Here is an 18,889-nt window from a genome sequence, read left to right as displayed (position 1 = left end):
AGAGAGAGAGAGAGAGAGAGAGATTCGTTTCTTCGAACGAATAAAGAATACACTTCTCAAAAGGATCGAAATAACACGAATAATTTGATAATCCAATGAAGAAAAGGAAAGAAATAGAAAAAAAGAGAGGGAGATGATTAATAAAACAGAATGTACCATTTGGATTTATGACAGGGCGATGTTGTACCCCCTTTCCAGCTTTGTTCATCGAATATACATTCATCCAACCCTGCCAAGGTTGGTTCCGCCCAATCCAAATGAAATTGTTGCTCTCGCCACTTATTTCCAATCCATTTCTGCCGCAGTACTGGAGATTTATTAGCGCGGAAATAAACCATCGCACAAACTGAAAGTCGTTCCTTAATTAAATCGAGTTCAATTCCCGAATTGAAATTTCTTGATCCATTCTATTGATGGATGGATCAATTTGTTCCCCGATTTTTCAACTGAATCGTACTTTGATTTATTCTCAATGTATATCCCATTTTTTTTTTTCGATAATTTTGTTCTTTTTGCGACAAAAAATGGAATATTTTTTTTCTTTCGAAAGAGTTACAATTTCAGATTATTTAGATTACCTGGCTGTGCAATAAGTGTTTGTTGTTAATGATGAAGTCCGAGTACTTTAAATTGTTGACAACTACTGTCAATGGTTCCTAAATTCAAGTTACACCTTCACATTGTAGAATTGTATTTATAATATAAATTTATAATGTAAAATTAATTTTTAACGTTGAACGTACAGTCAAATTGTCTAAATTCTTCGCTCTGATCCATTCATGACACGTCAAAGATGAAGGTAATTGCACGACTTGTGTGTCGAGAAACAAACCATCCGGTCCATCTAGAAGAAATTATATGAAGGATGGAGTCATATGAAGGAAAAAGTTTCCTATATTAATTACTTTTTGGAAACGCCCAATTTTCCTTATTTAATACTACGTCGTTCCATTCTGACCATAACGTAGAATCATCCGTAGGTGGGACGTCGAATACGTTTTCTGAAACTTTTCTGGACATCTCAGACATATTTGAAAATTCTTCAGTAAAAGACGATCGTTCATTACGTGAAAAAAAGATAAAAATGTTCATGGGAAATAATTAAATATTAGAATTTCTGGAAAAAGTAAATATATATATATATATTTATTGGATCTCTGTATTATACATAGCTATATGAAGACGAGTTGCGAATCTACGGTAAACAGACTCCATAAAAAATATTACAGTTTAAAGAAACTATATTATCTCATTAGTATCTAGTTCGCTACGACGCTATCGCGAACCTTATGAAACTAAATACATATTAAAGATATAGAATGTGGTACAAATTTAACGTTTACAAAAAAATAGTATTATCTTTAGTTATATAAAACTGAATAATGAATCAATATTTATTTCGATCCTTTTCAATGATTAACTAGATGAGCTTGTACATTTAAGCCNNNTTTTTTTTTTTTTTTTTTTTTTTTTTTTTTTTTTTTTTTAACAAACTTTTCATTTTAGATTTACATAGTTACACAATTTTCTTAACAACAAGAAAAATAATACTACGATTCGTACATACACGAATTACAATTAATTCCTCGTTTTTTCTTTTTCCAAGATATCAATAATATCTTCCTACTAACAATACTCAAATATGGCTTTATAGTCATTTGACAGGCTCGGTTTAATTTTATAGTCAATATTACAATTAGTTTTAGATTTTAGTACATAAGTATAATATGTAGGCGTGAAACGTTTTAGCCTCGAAATGCACATACACGTATATATATGCATATATGTAGGTCGATAGAATTGCATAAATTTACTAAGGCATTGTTTCATTTTTTCTTATTTTTGTCATTTAAAAATTCTTTACCAAAGCGTCTTCTCATTGTATCCAGAGATAAACAACGTATAAGATTTGCATTAATTTAAATTATTTATCGGTAAGATATCTTAACGATTATAAATACAATGGATTATGTAATGGAATGTTGAATACGTTCCACTTTTGAACATGTTATCCAACTACTTATCTTTTCAAGATTTGTAGAACACACGGAGATCATATGATACAGCGTATTGTATCAAATTAATAAGTTTGAGAATTCCTATAAATCGAATTCTCTTATATATATATATTATTAAGATCCTTTGAGAATTTTAGCCCTTTGGAATAATATCAATATAGAATTTTTAGTTAGGTACTATTGAAATTAAGGATGATCATGATTGATCCAGTCTATATCCACAGATACATTAATTTACACTCCGTCTACTTGGAATATGTAAAATATACATGAACGACGGAAACTGATATCGTAATTATATCGTAAGATAAAGGGTAACGTTGATTTAAAATTATTATACATGTTACAATTCACGTATGTCTATCAATATATAATAGAGAGAATATAAATGCAGAAAAATAGACAAACAACAAGGACTAACAATTTCTTCTTTCGTTTTTTACATTCTATATTTAGATCTCAACAAATCAATTATGTTTGGCACCAACCTCATTACTTATCTACCTTCACAGAAATAATCAGCAAATATATATATAAATAGATTATATATTATCGAACATATAAAAAAAAAAAAAAAAAAAAAAAAAAATATAATGCCAGGATTGATAAATCTTCCGTGTTTATAATGTAACATTTTCTTTTGAAATATATTTGTATGACTCATATCCTCAACCTGGCAGTGTTTACAATGTCATAAATTGTTCTTTGTCTTGAATTATTTAATCATTTTCTAATTGCCACTATAAAACAAATAATTTTCTACTTTAAGAATATAAAATTATTTTCTATTTAATATCGTGCAATACTTTCTGATTGATTGCACGAATAACATACGTTTGTATGTACAGATTTTGGCACCATGTCATGGATTATCAGTTAAAAGAGAGAAAATTTTTAAATTTAATAAAATATGTAAAGTATGTTATGCTTGCAACAATGCAATATTGTTATATTGTTATAAATATAAGATGGAGAACAAATGTCAGTGGACGGTATAATAGTACCTTGCAGTTTTCTAAAGTCTGAATCATATAATGATTTCATAGGCTGTGAGTGGAATGCACAAATTAAGCACTGAACTTTGTCACAGAAAAAGACAAAGAGAAATTGTATGGAACGAGTTGTAGAATTTCAAGCAAGTTAATTATCATAAAATTTTTCACAATTATATATTAATGCTTTAACAAGTCTTGCCAGGACCAGAAGCTCTTTGATCTTCCATTCGTCCGGCCTGAAGTCTTTGTATTAAAGCAAAAAGATCTTCCTCAGGAACTGTCGATCCTGCTTGAGTAGTCCCATTAGATCTTTGGTTGTGTTCCTCTTCAGCATCGTGCACCGTTGATGCTGCTGGTAAAGGACTTCGCTGGTCCTCTAAACGTGAACCCTATACATGTGCAATTTATTTAATGTATAATAAAATAAAATTAAAACAAAAAATAGATACACGCTTAATAATACATAATAATATAATAATACATACTTGGCATTTAACTAGCATTTCGATAAAGGAATCATCAGAATCTTGATTACTATTTAGGCCAGGTAAATAAGGCAATGTCACTCGTTGTTCATCCATTCTTTTACTCTGCATGCCAGCAATGAGCTCTAATAAATCTTCTCCATCTCTAAAAATAAAAATAATTTTAATATATGTTATTATTAAAAAAAAAAGTACTTTTTTGTAAAATTACATACTTATCGTCTTCAGGTGTTATAGTTTTAAACTTCTGATTGCGATTTATGTTTAATGCACAACGTTGATCATCCATTCTACCAGATTGAAAACGAGAAAGAAGATCAAAGAAACTATCTTCTTCTTTTTGAGTAATTTGCGGTGTCGCGTTATTACTTTTATCTATTTGAGATTCAGCTTGCTCTTTTAATTTTGCATCTGGTGTAAGCTAAATAAATGAATTATAAATAAAATCATAAATAATTCAAAATTCAAGATATGGAAGGCACAAAATTATATTAAATAATTAAATTACCTTAATGAGATCTAAATTATCCATACTTTGTCGTCTAAGTCTGTATCTACATGGTGATGATATATTAATATTTGATCCTGTATTGGTCAATAATTTTTGTGCAATATTTTCTTTATTATTCTCTTGTTGTCCTTTTTCCAAGCCCAAAATTTTTTGCAAATCATCAACATTCATTTGTGCAGTAGCTTGTCCCATCGGATCTTCCAATTCTTTGGAGATATTTAAATGTAAATTAGCATAGTGTAGTGCTTTCTCATGGTTACCCATTGCTGCATATGCATTGCCCAAAGACCAGCAGGCACGACCTTCGCCTACTCGATCTTTAAGCTGTTGTGCTATTTCAAGATGCCATAAATGATATTCTATTGCAGTTGGATAATCTCTGAGTAAAGTATATGTATTTCCTAAAGAATAACATGCTTGTGCTTCTACTTCTCTATCTCCTAATTCTTGTGCAAGGACTAGGGTTCTCCTATAATATATAATAATATATGTTATAATATATATTTTTTTAAATATTGACGAAAAAAAGAATATAAATACATTTAATATAAATACATACTTATAATGTTGTGCAGCTTTCTCAAATTCACCAAGAAATATATGAGAATTTCCTAAATTACTATTTGCTCTTCTTTCAGCAGCTTTATCACCAAATTCTCTAGCAATTTTTAATCTTTCATTATGATAATAAATTGCTTGTTGAAAATCACCAAGAAGATAAAATGTATTCCCTAAATTTCCACAAGCTCTACCTTGAGCAGCAGAATCTTCTAATTCTTTCATTAATTCTAAATTTTCTCTATAAAAGGCATTCATATGATTTATATCAATATATATATTTTATATTTTCTCTTTATCTTTAACAATATTTATATTTATATTTTCTTACTCATAATAGTGTACCGCTTGTTGTAAGCATTGTCTAACATCTTCAGAAAATTCTCCAGGATCTTGATGACCTACTCTACCAGCTTGCTTACCTTTGGCATGATAAACATTTCCTAAATTGTATAAAGCTCTTCCTTCACTAAGCTATAAAAGAAATTTTTTGTTCAATATTTAAACAACATTGTGTAAATTTATAAGAAATGATTCTATGAGACACACCTTATCTCCAATTTCTCTTGAAATTTCCAAGTGTCTTTTGCAACAAATCATAGCTTCATCAAACTTTCCCATAACTTTTAAAGTATTGCCCAAATTTCCACTGGATTTAGCTTCCCCTAACTTATCTCCCATATTACGTGCAAGTGTCAAATCTAATTTATGATATTGCATTGCTTTCACATAATCTCCAAGATAAAAATAAGCATTTCCTAATTGGCTGTAAATTGCACTTAAGATTCTTAAGTCATCTGTGCCTGCTTGAATTGCAGCTTGAAAAAATGCAACTCCAGATTTGCAATCTCCAGCCTTACACAGACGCTCACCCTCAAGCGCCAATTCAAGGCACATGTTCCACCTTTCACTATTCTGTCAAATATAAGAAATTTCATTTAAAATAATTATTTATTATATAATGAAATTATGAATAAATAATAAAAATATATTAGAATTATATTTCAATTCAACAAGAAAAACAGAAATATAAAATGTTTAATATATAATTATAATATGCTTTCTTTTTAAAAAAAATGTGAAAAGAATATGGAATGATTATGGGAGTGGCTAAACATGCAACTATAATAAATTGATTATAGACAAAATTTATACTAATAATTTAAATTTATTAATAATTTCAAATGAATAATAAATTAAAATAAATAAGACATCTTAAAAATGATTAATTAATGCATTAATTAGTAATTAATAAATACATATAATAAAAAACATTCATTGTATGTTTAATATTTTCTTTTTTCTCAATATATGTTAACTGTTTATAAAAATCTTTATAAAATTATATATCGATAAATAATAAAAAGTGAAATAAATAAAAATAAATTAATCATGCAATAATTGCAATGATAGAATAGTATGAGTCATGCATAGAAAAGCATAGCATTTAATATGGTTCACTTACTTGCCCTTCCGATGATAAATTTTCTGCACTCGCGCTCAAAGACATTGTGCTTCTTTTTGTTTTTGCTTTCTTCGTAAATTAATAATCAATTCTCTAAATTTTTCAACTGTAAAATAACGCGAATTTTACATAAATTTTAAGGAATTAATCGGATTATGATAATAATTTGGCGTGTACAATTTTTCACGCATTGTGGTCCTGCTATTTTTCTATTACGATTTATTCTTTTTGCATAATCACATCCGCATATTTCTGCGAATAAAAAGCGCGTTACTTTTCTCTATATAATATATAACTATTCGCGGCACTTTCACAATGCAATTGGCCAAAAATTAAGCGTCCAAACAAATGGCGCTCGATGTGGCTAATAAAACCATGGATGAAATACAAAATAGATCTATCATCTTATGAAATTTTGTATCCTATATTCTGAAATACCGATTGCGCGAAAAATAAAAGAGATGCTGGAATTATATTTAATTCAAACATAAAAAATTGAAGAAATAAAAACTGAAAAATAATTTCTTTAATATATTCTTTCATAAATATTATTGTGCATTATGTATTGTGCATTATATGTATTGGTTGTATTCATAGACATTTGATTGTTACAAATAATAGATGGATCATGTATCAAATGAATTATTTATGAATTAAAAATTATACGTGTATTTTTTATTACAATGAAAGTAAGAATATCTGTGTAAAAATATTTTGATCAATACATTAGATAAAGAAGACGAAGAAAGAAAAGAAAAAGAAAATAAACATATTTAGATATCGATGCCGTTTCTTGAATGCATAAATTTCGTAAAGTATAGACAAAGAGAAAAGGATAGAGAAAGAGTAAAAAAATTGAAATCAACGTCATCTTCAAAGTGCCGCAAATGAAACTTATAAGAAAAAGAAAGTACATAATTAAAAAAGGATAGAATAAAAATTGACTTTCATCGCCATCTCTTAAATACTAGACCTATTTTTTTAAAGTATATTTGCTTACAAGATAAAGGTAAGATTTGACTATTAGCGCCATCTCTTGAATAAGTTTATTTTAAAATATTATTATAATATTTTTAATATTCGAGAGATGGCGGTGAAAGTTAATTCCTTATCTGTTTCTATCTTTCTCTTATTATTTGCTCTTCTTGTCTATATTTGTTTCATTTGCAGCACTCACGAGATGGCGTTGATTTCACAATTTTTAATTTATCTTTTTTCCACTATTTTCTCCTTCTCTAGTCTTAGCGCGTGACCACAGACGAGAATATTATGGAATGTTAAATGAATGTTATTTTTTACAATATATTTTAATTAAATTACTTTATTTTAATTCTGTAAATTTCTAAACAATTTAATTTTTTGAAATGAAAAATTAATGATAATAATAAATAAATTTCGTTTGATGATTAACCAAAATTTCATAGATGGCGTTCTCTACGTACATGCAATACATAACGATTTTGGACTCAACCGCGGATGTACTATCATGACGCTTTGTGTGTATTTTGTACTTCTCTTTATATTTACAGTGTTCAATCGGTTGAGCTTGACAGAACCTAAACGATGGATTAAAACCGTTCTCGTGAATGAAATTTAATCGGTAAACGAAAAGTTATTCGGCAAAAGTGATTTGAATCGTGAATGAAACGATATTAAACGGTGAAGTGAAGAAGGGGAATCTTTCAGATCTGAGAAAGATTTTTAGTCATTTCGAATATGGATACACAACCTCTCTACTGAATGGTTTTCATCTTACTGGGTTTACTTTGTCGTAAGATAGATATTTAACAATTGTAACTTTTCTTTGTATCACACAATTTTATATTTCTTCTTCTACTATAACGAAAGTACATTAGATTAATGATGAGTGATGGTAAGAAGGTAGGTGAAAATTCCAGTAGTGAGGTTGTTAACCTATTTCGAAGCTGTAGGGATCTTAGTGACATCGTACCTCTATATACACCACGAGCACTTTACTTAAAGCCAGTTGCAAAGATAAATGTTTCTGTTAATCTTCCTCAACTGAAAGTTCCAGGTAAAATGGTTAAAAATGATATATATTCTATTTTCATTTGCATTTTTATTTAATATAAAAGTTATATTTACATTTGCATCTAAATTTGTTTCTAATTCTTGATTGAATTTTCGTCAAAATTTTTTATCTATATATACTTCATATTTATAATTTTTTTTTTTATATATAAATTATTTTTCGAAATCACATTTGCATATTTTAACCTCATGATTCTTTTAGGTTAATGGCAAATGCATTTATTAATAATATTGATTTCTGTGACAGGAAACATCATTATTGTTTTAAATTGTGTGCAAATCTATAATTATACACAATATTTTTAGCATAGTAGGTTTTTACAGAAAATTAACTGCGATATAAACAGGAAAAACAATATCAACATGGGAAGTAATGGAGAAGATACGTGCCTTTATACTACCAGACGAGTTTGCATCTCTGAAGGTAGCCAAGAGTACATTGGAATTTATCAGATTGGAAGGAGACTTGCAAGACAGATGCAGACTACAGCGTGTACTTGCAAGATTAGACTCTCAACGTTTAAATTTATCTGGATTTCCCAATGTGTTAAAAGTCCGTGCAGCAGAAGCAAAGGATGATTTTCCTACAAGGCATAGCTGGGATTCATATTTCAGAGATGCTAAACATATGAATGAATTAAAGCCTGGAGAAAGGCCAGATACTATACATGTAACAGGTTTGCCTGTTAAATGGTTCACTGAGGATGGAGCAACAATGCCTAGTGAATCCTTGATTAACAAAATATTTAGAAAATGGGGAATACTTAGAAGAATAGATGTACCTGCTGCTGATCCCTATAGATCTAGAATGCGTCTGGGCACAAATATAAATAAATTTAGTTATGAAGATGGCATATTTTTTGATGCTTACATTCAATATGTTGAATATATGGATTTTGTTAGGGCTATGGATGCATTGCGTGGCATGAAACTTCTCAAAAAAGAAGGAGATAAAGCATTTACGGCCGCTATTAAGGTATGATTTCGATAAGAATTTTAATTTATAATTTATTATTTTAATATTAAATTAAAAAATATCATTTTAATTATGCAGATTACGTTTGATAAAACAAAACATATGAGTGATAGTACTGTAGCACATAGAGAATTTGAAAGAAAACGCCTTATAGCACAGGATACATTAGCAGCAGAACGACTACGTAGGAAAGAAGAAGCTGAAGAGAAACGTCGTGAAGAACTAAAGTAATTAGCAATAATATTTATAGTCATAAATATAATTTCAAGTATATATAATAGTTTGACATATTTGGTATCATTTTTATTAGGAAGAAAGAAGAGGCTGAAGCAATAGCTAAAGAAAATAGACGAAAAAAACGAGAAGAGAAACGAAAGCGTAAAGCTATAACTATATTTCGAAAGAAGGAAGAAGATAAAGTATCTATGAAAATTGCCAGAGAAGGACAAAAATTAATAAAAGCACAAAGACAGCTTGAAAGCATTCGTCTTTTAGATGAATTATTTGATAGAATAAAGGTAAATATTAATGAAAGTTTTATTATTTTTTTATAATAATAAACTTGACTAAAAAATTCATTTTTTGTATTAAGATAAAAGTGGAGAATAATGAAATTAATATAAATGAAATAACAAACATAGATACAAAAAAGGAAGAGAAAAAGAATAATAAAGTAGATGGTACAATTGAAATATTAAGTTCAGAAGAAGATTCAAAAGATGGAAAAAAAGATAAGAAAATTAAAAAATTAAAGAAGAAAAAATCTAAAAAAGAAAAAAAGAAAAAAGTATCTATTTATTATATTCTTTTCAAATTTTTATTTGTTTATTTATTTATATTGAACAGTTTCATTTTCTTTTTTTTCCTTTTTGTAGAAGAAACGAAAAAAGGGAAAAAATTCTGAAAATTCTGTAAGTCAAAGTGAAGAATCAGGTGAGGAGCAAACAAAAAAATTAAAAAGTGTTTTAAAACAAAACATTACATATCCATCATCATCAACAGGTGAGTATAAGTTGAAAAAATTTATACGAATCATTAAATATATTTATATTATTTTATCTCTTTCAGCACCTGCACCTCTAGAACCCCTTTCTTATCCACCGCTTTATCCACGTTTTCCACAACCATGGTATTACGATGCTACTTTACCTATGATTTACCCTAGTTTGCCAAGAGGTATGCCTAGGAGTGGTCGTTTCTTACGAGGAAGAGGTAGAGGATTTTCATGGCGTAATGCTGCAAATCATCGTACATTACATACGTTTAACCCTCATTTGTATAACGAGCAGTATTACAAGTACTTTGCTCATTTAGTAGGTCAGGATTATCGTGCTTTCGATTATAGAAGTTCACGGTCACGAAGTCGTAGTAGGTCAAGATCAAGATCAAGATCAAGATCGAGATCTAGATCAAAATCACGATCGAAATCCACAAGATCAAGGTCTCGTTCGAAATCAAGATCTAAATCACGGGACAAATCGAGATCGAAATCACGATCAAGATCGAAATTAAAAACTAGATCGAGATCTCGAAGTAGGAGACGAAGTAGAAGCAAAAGTAGATCACGTTCGAAAAAACGACGAGGAAGATCAAAGTCAAGATCGAAATCTGTAACAAGAATGAGATCTCGATCACGACGATCAAGATCAAAGAAAAGAACTCGTTCAAGAAGTCGTTCTAATTCTTGGAACAATAGCAAACATCGCTATAGACGTAGGCGTGAAAGATCAGTATCAAAGGTAAAGGTCACAAGAGCTAAATCTCGCAGTGGATCTCCTAAGAGAAGATCTCGTAGTAGTACATGGTCTATGCCTAAATCTCCCGGTAGAAGAAGTTGCTCCTGGTCAAAAAATGCGGATATCACTAGCAATAAAACGGATGCCGATAAATCGATATGTACAATGGAGCAAAAAATTGAAAACAAAGAATTATCACAAGCTTCTCATTTGGAGAATATAACTTCCGATTGATAAGAACTGAAGATAAGATCTAGATCTTCCATTTTATTTCTTTAATACTTTTACGTAAATGAAGCGTATTTATTAACGCTTTGTACAAAATCTGTATGAAATCTGTATGAATTCGTAATTATGTACTCGTAATTGTGTATATTCGCGTTCGTAGTAATTCTTTGATAAAAGGAGATATATATTTTTATTCTCAGACTGGCTCTTCCTGATTTTAGATGATTTCTTATAGTATAATCTATAGGAATGAAAATATGTAAGTGAATCACTTATACACGCGCAAAATATTGCTAATGTTCGAATCCTGTGGATATTTGAATTCTGAATGTGTATTGTACATATTGTTATGAATGGTCAAAAAATAATAATAGATAAGAATGCTGCATTTTTATCTCAAGATTAAGAATAAATATATAACATTAACATATTAAATATGTATTGAATCATCCCCAAAATACTGCATATAGTAGTACACCGACATTTATTTTGGTAAATTATTTATTGATCCAAATATATATATAATGAAATATTATATAAATTAGTTTTAACCTTTTTTATTTTTCTTCAGGAAAGGTACAGGATGTATCGAAGTAAAAGACAATAAGATTCGACTTGCAAATTTTATTTGTTTTTCGGCATGAAAATGCATTGGTTCATAAACATTATTAGTCATTATACTTCTATCCCTTCGTAAAGGATCGAAGATCGTTTTTTTTTTTCTTCCTTAGCAGCGTTCCTCGAAAATACACGCTACGATTAAAGTTTTATCGACTGGTGCTTCGCTTGATATTAAATAATTCGCCTATGATTAATAAGGTTTATTCTTTCTCTTTCTTTAACTTATTAGCGCCGTGATTAGCACCTCATGCATAAGTCCGCTCGATTCAAACACGACTCATTTCGTTAAACACGGTATTCGTTTCTTTTCTTTTTTTTTTTTATTTTCCTTTTTAAAAATATGTGCTACATTTTTTTATTTGTTTCTTTGTCTTCTCATCGCTATATTTAATTATATAATAATACGTATATATATATACACCTCGCATCGTTTTAATCGTTACTCGTATGTTTCGGAATAACAACAGTTTGTTCTATTCAATTTTTTTCTTTTTTTTAGTATTACAATCTCGATGCCTCATAATGATATTCAATCTAATGGAAGATTCTTCATCAATCGTTTGAACATCGTTCACTTTATAAATGTTTTCTGCCTTTTTCCATGTTCTTTATTCAACATTATTGGCATTACTCGTTTACACTGGTTTCTCTTTTTTTTCACCATTTTTTTTCGTTTTTTTTTTGTTTTCTTAAATCATCTACCGCTACGGTATCTTCGGAATTGATTAGATATTGACTACTTTCAAGATTCGTTGCGTGGGAATTGTTTTTAAATTTATTTATCGCGCGACGATAGCGTTCGCCCATTTTCACATTTTTCACATTTTTACATTTTATAAAACTCGCGAATTTGATAAAATTATAAATTCCATCCTCATTTATGATCTCTTCTATAGAACGAGCGCTATCATCCGCGTTAATTGAATCGGTGATTAAGGGAATGAAATATAAAAATGGAATTATATAAATAAAAAATGAAATTATCGCAAATTTATAATCAAGAAAGTAAAATAATTTATATATAAAAATAATTAGATAGACAATGGTGATAAATATTATTTAATTTTATATTTCAGTTATAAAGTTATAACATAAAATATTTTTTTTAATATTCGATACTGCTAAATCAAATTCAAATATTTCGATTTTTCAGAAAAAAAAAAAAAACTTTTGCAATTTGCCCTTCATATCACCGATGCAATTTTTCTTTGAAATTTTTCAAGAAATTACTCTGCATCATTGCACGTTTCACGCCGTAACAGAGTACAACAGAGGTACCATTTTTTTTTTATTCGTTCAATCGATCTCGTTCCATTCACCACGATGTTACATTCTATATGTGAATCGTCCATTTTCCAATGGTGAAGCTTCTAAAATTTACTCAGTCATATAGTACTAGGTACAAAGAATCCTATGAAACACAATGGAAAATCGAACTCGTGGAAAAACAAATTCGAAACAAAAGCCTAGAGTTTTTTTTGTTTTTTGGAATACAGGCGGTGCGATCGTCTGTTTAAAATTTTTTTTTATTTTTATTTATTTATTTTTTTTTATTTTTCTCATTCACTCGATAAATTTCGTTATTATATATTTGGCTACAAAATCGCTGGCCCTTTCAATTATTCGCGTCGCTAAGTTATATTCTCTTCTAAAAAGTTTTTCTATCTAGCTCTCACTTTATTCTCCCGTCGCGATTGTTCGTTTATTTATTTTATTTTTCTTTTTTTTTTTTTCTTTTTTTTTTTACAATCGGTATCTCGTGTAACAACGATATTTTGAACAAGTTTTTCGATAGAAAATTAGCAAGAAATATATAGATTTCTTCTCGGCTTCTCTAAATTACGGTGGACGCACCGAACATTTGGGAAATGAACGACCCAAAGATTTACAATTTTTTTTTTTGTTTCGCAGTTGAGCAAGCATTACATGCTTTTTCATCACCAGCCATCGTCCAATAATGTACAAGTGCTAACGCGACACCCTGTGGGTTACTTCTCTTTCGTTATCTATATAGAACTTTTCCGATGGGCTGTTACATTGAAAGGACACACATAAGATGTAGCCTGGTATTGAGAGTTCTATTTTGGAAAACTCCACATTCACGAAACTGTAAAAGTGATGCCGAGTATCTCTTCTTCCGAATGTTATCCAACTCGAAAAGAACGATTGAATAAGAGATTGAATGAACAAATTTTTATTTTTCTCGTGAAAAATGTACGTAGATGTTAAATTTATTCGTCATGCTAAATGTTTTTTAGTCAGAAAAGAATTTTATGATTTCTTTACAATGATTAATGATAAATAAATTTAAAAATATTTTTTATTCTCTACTATTATTATAATTCACTACTATTTTTTATTCTCTACTATTATTTAATTCACTATTGAATAAATAAAATTTTTATTCATTTTATGAAAAATATGAATTTTTTCTAATTTTTACAGTGACTAAGTTTCCTCTTGAATAAATAAATAAGGTTTGAAAATACTTTTAGTTTTATAGAATTATTTTTTTTGAACGTGAATAAGTTCGTTCGATTCTACATAATAAATGTAAATTCAAGTACATATATTATTCCGCAAATGAAATTTGATGAAGTAGTTTTACGTGTTTTCCATTCAATTGAATTTGAACAACTGTTGCGAAATTATAGAGATTTTTTCGTTTTGTTTCAGCGTTTTCCATACTCCATGCAAAGACTGTCTGCGAAGAAAAGACTGTCTGTCTTCGTGAACTTACGTAATCAGCTTATACAATTGCAATGTCAACGACACTCGCATTAGATTTACGTGAAAGCAATCGAATTGCATTGTGAATAAAAATACTGTTCGTCGACTAGTTGATTAAAATATTGACGCAGCTATTGTGGAAGCAAATTGTCTTGGATATTTTTTGAAAATGTCGATAACATGGTACGTGGAAAGAAAATATTATAAATCATAAAGTTCAATCAATTTAAGTAAATGCAATTTTCTAATAATATTAATATTATTTTATATATATATAAAGAAACGTTTAAAAAGAAATTTTCAGGTATTTTGAATTTTTTCAATTTTTCTTTTTTAATTTTACTTTACTTGTTAATTTGCTGTTTTTCTATTTTTCTTTATTATATGTTAATAATGAATTTTTGATGATAATGATTAGATGAGGTATATGAAGTTAAAAATTCATAAAACCGATTCGTTGTAAACAATTGAGCGATAGTATAAATCTTTTTCAATGCACCATCCGTTCAATACACCAACTATCGATAGTTTTCGATTATTAGAGCCTAATATCGATCAATGAATTGAAGATCGTTTAATCTAAATAAAATTGTATTTATCAATTATGACGAGGCGATTACCGAAATATTATTTTCAAATCAGACACAAACGTTTTTTGTTTGAATTCAACAAATGATGTGACGATAAGTATGCATGAGTATACAATGAGTATGATAATCATTAGTGAATGATGATTTTAAAATCGTGAACAATTTTCGTGAAACGAAAAGTATTTAGCACATATCCATATTGCTTCATCTTTTGTGTCCCCTGTCAACGGTATATAAATAGTATAAGAGAAATAGAGAAATAGGGAGAAAGAGATAGATAGATAGATAGATTAGATAGATGGATAGAGAGCTTATTAAAAAAGACTGTTTCCCTTTAACTCGTGGTCGCTAGATCATCCTATATAGATTAATAGGTATTACGTTACTTAGTAATTTGTTGGTCATTTTATGTAACAATTAGATGGCGACAGCCCGCTAGTTAATATTTGGTAAAGATCTTAATAAAGTGTTTGAGAGTTAAAACCGTTTAAACGCTACCGTTATTATTCATCATAATAATCATAATAATCCGTAATAATCATAATAATCATCCGTAATAATAACAACAATAATAAATGACCAATATGTATTAATAACGTGGTAATTCTCGTATAAATCGAACGGAGAAACCGATTTCTCCGATTTATGTTTTCTTCGTCATTTATCGTCTTTCTCTTTTACCCCTCTTCCCACCTTCCCCCTTCTATTTCCCTCCTCCCCCTCTCATTTATTTTCCGTACAAGACGATCGATCGCAATCATTTTGCGATTTTCGTGCGGATATCCGCGCTTTTTCACATTATCTTACGCGTGTCAAGTGTCAATATCCTACGCCTTCCAATCCCGTGATCGAGAATTTGTTTCTCCATCCCCCCTCCCCCTCCCCTCCATCTTCGAGTGCATTGTCGATCCGTCGGCCCATCGATCGAAAGTTTCGCTAATTAATCGTAACAGGAAGGAAGAAAGTAATACGAGGGTCAACGTGGAAACAACTCTGTCTCTGTTCAACTACGTTTATGTACAAAGATATAATCCGATTTAGCCTATGTTCCGATTACGCCTGACCTTTTTCTTTTTTTTTTTTCTTTCACAGCGCGATTTGTGTATGTGTGTGTGTGTGTGTGTGTGTGTGTGTGTGTGTGTGTGTGTATTTCATGGGTAGATTCCGGTGTTCGTGTGCGCGTTTTTTTTCTTGTTCCTCTTTTATTTATTTTTTTCTTCTTTTTTTTTGTTTTTGTTCTTTTTTTTCATTTTTTCGAATCACGACGCGTTTTCACGACTGTCAGCGTTGACGGGCACGAACGATTTCACGGAATGAAGGCGGCAGTTACGCACTCCCCGTGCATATTGCGCAGTACATCGCAACCGAGTGCAATCGGTTATTCTCATATTTTCCGAGGTACACGAGAACGCGCTCCATTGTGTTATACGGTGCGCAGCGTTGAACATAGCGCGATTTTTATTTTTTTCTGTAGCACAGGCTCGAAACGTCGATCGGTTGGAATAACGCAAGCGTTTCTTTTCCTTTTTTTTTTTTTTTTTTTTTGAAAACTTATTTTATCGATATTCAATTCGAATTTAAAAATATTTTCTTTGCATCGTTCCTTTTTCAAAGATTTAATTTAGATGGGGAATATTTTTCAATACGAGTTATATTATTTAAAATTTGACTCGTGGAATAGTTTCAATGTTGTTCAAAGGTTTCAATAAAGAAGAGAAATGCAATATATATATATATATTTTTACTGCTTTCTATCATCTTCAACGAATATAAAATATATTTTTCGTTTGCATTATTCCACTCGATTAATATCCAAAAATTTCGACACGCAAGGAATTATCATTATCAACGTCGCACAACAGGGGAGAACCACCCTCAAAAATCTTCTCGCAGGGGATTCGATCACACTTTGCGCCCAATTATTCTCGAGCTCATCGAACGTACAAAATACATATGTACACATGTAAAGTACACAACATTTAAACATTCACGAGACACTCTTGACGGGCGCAAAATTTGACGACGATCCTTTTTTTTTTTTTTTTACACGTTCGTGTATGTCGGAGAACTTGCGCGCCCCTGAACACAAAAGCGCCCTCCTCGTTTCCTTAAAACGTACGTATATAAACTCTGCATGAAACAAAGGCCATAATACACGTTTCGATATATATATATATATATATGTATATATATACACTATATACTATAATATCGTGTATATTACACAATATAGTATACACATATTTACAGGTATAAACATACAAATCAATCTCGGTATATTTGCGACGGGGTAGGAGCACTTTGTCAGCACTTTGAAAATATTTCGTGTTACTCTGACCAATATATGATCGAAATAGTCGTTCGATTAATCCTTCGATTAAAAGTATTAAAGCGATTAAAAAATTTTCTATTTTAGAGAAAAAGAAAGACTGGNTGTCGATCGTTTCATTTTTTTTTTTTTTTAAACAGTACTCATCAGGCTAGGCTATTTTCGTCAATATTGTTCAAAATAACGAAAATATTTCGGATGACGACAAAAGTGAATTCGTCCTATATGCACACGCGGTATAGTTATTTGTGTGTATGAACGTATGAAGAAGAGTCATCGAATGAAACAATTTCACTCGGGCAATATATAGATCGCCGATTTAAGGTCCTTTTCATTGATTATCACGCTGGGACGATTCTTTTTTATGTTTCCACTTTTTTTCTTCTTCTTTTTTTCTATCCATTCTTCTTACGAAAACGAACCTTTGTTATGAGGATATGTCTACCTGCTTCTCGCAAGAAATTCATTTCTTTGATTCTTCTGTACCCTTCCTCTGTTCCCTCTTTATTATCCTTTTATTAACTCGATTATTGTTATATTTCAGACGTTAGGTCGTTCGATTTTTGGAGAGGTATTTCTCGTTGAAACAAAATCGTGAAAGGATCTTGTATCCCATATTCGGTAATGTGCAATATAAGTTTTCAAAAAAGGATGTTAACGATTACGAATGATTGGACGAAGCAACATGTAATAACATTTTCTTCCTTTTTCTCTGTGGCAGCTTGAAAAAAAAAAACGGCATTGTTTAAAGAATATCATTTGTTTTCAAAGATACTATGGATTGAACCCTCATCTTCACGATTCTTTATCTGCTCGATGTGTCTACTAGTAGGAGGCTACTTCACGATTTACAATCCTATGCTCGCCAGTCTAATTTTAATTCGATACTCTTGATTTTATCAGCGAACGACACAGCGCGAAACAATCTCTCGAGAATTCTCAATCGAAAATTCTCGATTTTCACGCAAGTTTCTTGGAATGGAGTAATGTATCTCGATTTTCAATCTTTGAATAAGTATCGATATTAATTCTTCGGTCATTCCATTCCATTGAACCTGTCTCATACGTGTCCTCCATGATCAATGCGCCGTCTCGTCGATCTCGACGATCACCCATCCGTACAAGAGCCCGTGTTTCATACATTATAATACTTAATAGAATCTCGGTCTCCTATCTGCCTAATGCATCAATAATATTGAGACTGCATGTGTATTCTTAATTTTTTTTCGTTTTTATATATATATATATATATACATATATTTTTTCCTCTTAAACTTGGCGTGGTCTTTCTGGCACTATAATGCACTTTTAAGAAATCTATATAAAAATATCGTGTGGAGTCGTCGTGTCCAGGAAAATATCGTTGAGCCGCGACAGAGAAGTAGAAAAAGAGAGGCAGAAATAGGAAGAAAGATAGGCATGAATAGGAGAACAGAGGATAAAATAGAAGAATGGAGAAAAAGGAAGTGAAGGATTACGTAAGGTAACTTAGGATCTTAGGTCTAAGAAGAAGAAGATAGGAACGTATCGGTTAGAAAAAAAGAGAGAGAAATTCTTCGTGGAGGCGGCCAGAAAAGAGGATAGAAGACGGAAGG

At 30.3% G+C, this 18,889-nt stretch overlaps 2 protein-coding genes across 2 annotated transcripts; one reads left to right on the top strand and one right to left on the bottom strand.

Moving 5' to 3' along the window:
• Positions 1-1,370: 1,370 nt before the first annotated feature.
• LOC102670956 (G-protein-signaling modulator 2) lies at positions 1,371-6,431 on the bottom strand. Its single transcript, XM_006622584.2, has 8 exons — positions 6,033-6,431; positions 5,117-5,482; positions 4,899-5,041; positions 4,569-4,808; positions 4,007-4,478; positions 3,714-3,919; positions 3,499-3,643; positions 1,371-3,402 (listed from the first exon to the last, which is right to left on the bottom strand). Exons 1-8 carry the CDS (start codon positions 6,075-6,077, stop codon positions 3,199-3,201), a joined length of 1,821 nt encoding a protein of 606 aa, XP_006622647.1. The 5' UTR covers positions 6,078-6,431; the 3' UTR covers positions 1,371-3,198.
• A 1,006-nt stretch (positions 6,432-7,437) lies between these two features.
• On the top strand, positions 7,438-11,459 carry LOC102671088 (A-kinase anchor protein 17A-like). The gene is made up of 7 exons (XM_031513746.1): positions 7,438-8,067; positions 8,432-9,060; positions 9,139-9,287; positions 9,371-9,578; positions 9,653-9,823; positions 9,951-10,062; positions 10,129-11,459. Exons 1-7 carry the CDS (start codon positions 7,893-7,895, stop codon positions 11,028-11,030), a joined length of 2,346 nt encoding a protein of 781 aa, XP_031369606.1. The 5' UTR covers positions 7,438-7,892; the 3' UTR covers positions 11,031-11,459.
• The last annotated feature ends 7,430 nt before the right edge of the window (positions 11,460-18,889 follow it).

This window comes from Apis dorsata, unplaced genomic scaffold, assembly GCF_000469605.1.
Source record: "Apis dorsata unplaced genomic scaffold, Apis dorsata 1.3 scaffold_731, whole genome shotgun sequence".
NCBI classification, from domain to species: Eukaryota; Metazoa; Arthropoda; class Insecta; order Hymenoptera; family Apidae; genus Apis; species Apis dorsata.
The sequence above is the reverse complement of the archived record's forward strand: the minus strand, read 5'-3'. Positions and strand labels throughout refer to the sequence as shown.

Excerpts from the sequence above, each read along its gene's own strand:
- LOC102670956 (XM_006622584.2), bottom strand. The coding sequence starts at position 6,077 with ATGTCTTTGAGCGCGAGTGCAGAAAATTTATCATCGGAAGGGCAA. Across the intron at positions 5,483-6,032 it reads ATTTATCATCGGAAGGGCAA|AATAGTGAAAGGTGGAACAT; the intron begins GTAAGTGAACCA and ends TATATTTGACAG. Across the intron at positions 3,920-4,006 it reads ATAATTTAGATCTCATTAAG|CTTACACCAGATGCAAAATT; the intron begins GTAATTTAATTA and ends TCATTTATTTAG.
- LOC102671088 (XM_031513746.1), top strand. The coding sequence starts at position 7,893 with ATGATGAGTGATGGTAAGAAGGTAGGTGAAAATTCCAGTAGTGAGGTT. Across the intron at positions 9,061-9,138 it reads CATTTACGGCCGCTATTAAG|ATTACGTTTGATAAAACAAA; the intron begins GTATGATTTCGA and ends TTAATTATGCAG. Across the intron at positions 9,288-9,370 it reads AAACGTCGTGAAGAACTAAA|GAAGAAAGAAGAGGCTGAAG; the intron begins GTAATTAGCAAT and ends CATTTTTATTAG.